Below are 2,257 nucleotides of genomic sequence, written 5' to 3'. Positions count from 1 at the left end.
CTCCAAGCTACACCCCCAGCCCTGTTTTTTATTTTTTATTTTGAAACAGGGTCTCACTGAATTGCAGAGGGCCTCACTAAGTAGCTGAGGCTGTCCGTGAACCACGATCCTCCGGTCTCAGCCTCCCAAATGCTGGGATTACAAGAGTGTGTCACCACACCTGGCCCTACCTGGGTTTTTAAATGTTGTACCTGTGTCAATGATAACTTAAGCAAATTAACATGAGGATGTGGCTAGATGTGGTGGCAACACGTTTGTAATACCAGTATTTCGAAGGCTGAGACGGGGGATCGCAGGTTCATAGCCAGCCTCAGCTACTTAGGGAGGACCTCTGCAACTTAGTGAGACCCTGTTTCAGAATAAACACTAAAATAGGGCTGAGTGTAGCTCGGAGGTAGAATGCTCCTGGGTTCAATTCTAGTACCACCACACACACATACACACACACACACTCTGTCTCGCGCGCGCACACACACACACACACACACACACACACACACACACACACACGAGAATGGTTTTTTTTGTTTTTTTTTTTTGAAGTACTGGGGGTGGAACTCAGCTTTCTACCTCCGGGCTATACTCCCAGACCTTTTTTATATTTAATTTGAAAACAGGGGCTTGCTAAATTGCTGAAAGCCTCACTAAGTAGCTGAGGCTGGCTTCGAACCCGTGCGATCCTCCTGTCTCAGCCTCCCAAGCTTGGGGATTACAAGCGTGCGCCACCACGCCCGGCTCAAATGAGAATGTTCTGGCTCTGTCAGAATGCTTATAAAAGAGGCTGCTCTGTGCCAACCCCTATGTCTGGGTTTATCAGCAAACTGGTTCCAAAGGATGAACATTTAATTTAACCACATTTAACTTCAGTGCAGTGTCACAAATGGACTTGTCAAGGGTAACTCTCACTGCTCTAGCCAAAATGCTTATTCCCCTTCTGCAGGGTCCTGTGTAGAGAAAGAAGGCTTTCCGTGTGGGGGATCAAAGGTTAGTGTTCTAATTTTATCTCTGCTCCCAACTCGCTGAGTAGCCTTGGACGCCCTCTCGGTGTCTGGCTCGGAGTCTAGGTTTCTTCATTAGTAAAATGGGAAGTTGGAGTTAGACAACCCCTTTGGCTCCTTCTGGCTTTAGCTTGCCGGGATTCCAAATAGTAATTGAAGCCGAGTGTGGTGGCACAGACCTGTAATCCCAGTACTTGGGAGGCTGAGACAGGAGGATCACAGCTTCAAGGACAGTCTCAGCAATGTAATGAGACTCTCTGCAACCTAGTGAGACCCTATTTCAAAACAAAAATAATGAAAGAGGGCTGGGGGTGTAGCTCACAGGTAGAGTGCCTCTGGGTTCAAACAAAAACAAACTGTAATTGAGCCTTACTCTCGAGCACTCCCTGACCTGGTTCTGCCTTGGTCACTATGGTTAGGACTTCAGGTAGTGTAGAGTCTCCCAGAGGGGAGGAGTAAGGCAGAGGTAAAGAAACTAGTCTAGCCAGGCATAGTGGCACACGCTTGTAATTCCAGCATTCAGGAGGCTGAGACAGGAGAATCACGGTTCACGGCCAGCCTCAGCTACTTGGTGAGGTCCTCTGTAACTCAGTGAGACCCTGTTTCAAAATACAAGTAAGGACGTCCGCTTAGCTTGAGCACAGAGATACTTAGTCTCAGGCCTGGTGTATTTGTTCAAATCTTTTTGGGGGCTGTAGGCCTCTGCTGCAAGCATGATCGGCCATATCCTAGGTCGGGCCAAGAAGCATCCAAGCTTGATCCCCCTCTTTGTCTTTATTGGGGCAGGAGGTACAGGCGCAGCACTGTATGTGCTGTGTCTGGCATTGTTCAGTCCAGATGTCCATTGGGACAGGAAGAATATCCCAGAGCCCTGGATCAAGCTGGGTCCCAGTGATCAACAGAAGTTCTGCTCCGTGAATGTGGATTACAGCAAACTGAAGAAAGACGGTGCAGACTTCTAAATGAGCTGTTTCACTATAAAGCTGCTTAGAACGAAGGTCCTTCTGAAGCCATCTGCACAATTTTCCACTTAACCTGGAAATACTCCTTTAAATGCCCGACATCATGTTGATTTGCTGAAGTTTATCACACTGATTAATAAACTTCTGAAACTTGAAAAAAATAAAAAATAGGGCTGGGGGTGTAGCTCAGAGGTAGAATGTCCCTGGGTTCCATCCCCAGTAAATAAAAAATAAAAGAAAGAAACTAGTCTAAGCAGGGCATGGGGGTGAATGCCTGTAATCCCAGTACTTGGGAGG

At 47.3% G+C, this 2,257-nt stretch overlaps 1 protein-coding gene across 1 annotated transcript; it reads left to right on the top strand.

Annotated features, from left to right (window-relative positions):
• Positions 1-1,711: 1,711 nt before the first annotated feature.
• Positions 1,712-1,960, top strand: LOC308264226 (cytochrome c oxidase subunit NDUFA4-like; the record flags this gene model as incomplete). The annotated part of the gene is made up of 1 exon (XM_080697355.1): positions 1,712-1,960. The coding sequence occupies one exon, from the start codon at positions 1,712-1,714 to the stop codon at positions 1,958-1,960; it is 249 nt and encodes an 82-aa protein (XP_080553481.1).
• Between the last annotated feature and the right edge of the window lie 297 nt (positions 1,961-2,257).

Source organism: Muscardinus avellanarius (assembly GCF_963383645.1).
Source record: "Muscardinus avellanarius genome assembly, chromosome: 1".
Taxonomy (NCBI): Eukaryota; Metazoa; Chordata; class Mammalia; order Rodentia; family Gliridae; genus Muscardinus; species Muscardinus avellanarius.
The sequence above is the reverse complement of the archived record's forward strand: the minus strand, read 5'-3'. Positions and strand labels throughout refer to the sequence as shown.